We start from the raw sequence: 302 nt of genomic DNA, 5'->3' as shown, positions 1-302 counted from the left end.
CACCTCTCCTTCGTACGCCACCTCCAGCTTCCTCCATCGCAAGAAGTTCTCCCTCGTCGACGCGATCCGGAGGTGCATCTGGCAGTGTTGCGTGTCGAAGGGGAACATCTGCAGCTCCATGTTGCACGAGAAGGGAGCTTTGATCTTCTGGCTGAAGCTCAGTGGGTTCTTGGAGCCTTCGTACATCTCGTCTGGAAGGAGGAGGAGGAGAAGAGAGGGAAGAAGAAAGGGAATTATTGTTGTTTTTGTTGGAGGAGATGGAAGAATTGAGAGAGGATTAGTGTGGTTGGTGAAAGAATGCA

The 302-nt window shown here is 51.7% G+C and overlaps 1 protein-coding gene across 1 annotated transcript in view; it reads right to left on the bottom strand.

The window, feature by feature from the left end:
* LOC119589479 overlaps positions 1 to 302 on the bottom strand; it is a 24491-nt gene that overhangs the window by 4343 nt on the left and 19846 nt on the right. Inside the window, 1 exon segment of the mRNA XM_037938080.1 lies at positions 4 to 207. Within this exon segment, the coding sequence (XP_037794008.1) occupies positions 4 to 207 (204 nt within the window).

This window comes from Penaeus monodon, chromosome 25 (genome assembly GCF_015228065.2).
Source record: "Penaeus monodon isolate SGIC_2016 chromosome 25, NSTDA_Pmon_1, whole genome shotgun sequence".
In the NCBI taxonomy this organism is placed as follows: domain Eukaryota; kingdom Metazoa; phylum Arthropoda; class Malacostraca; order Decapoda; family Penaeidae; genus Penaeus; species Penaeus monodon.
This window is presented reverse-complemented; position numbering and strand designations above follow the sequence as displayed.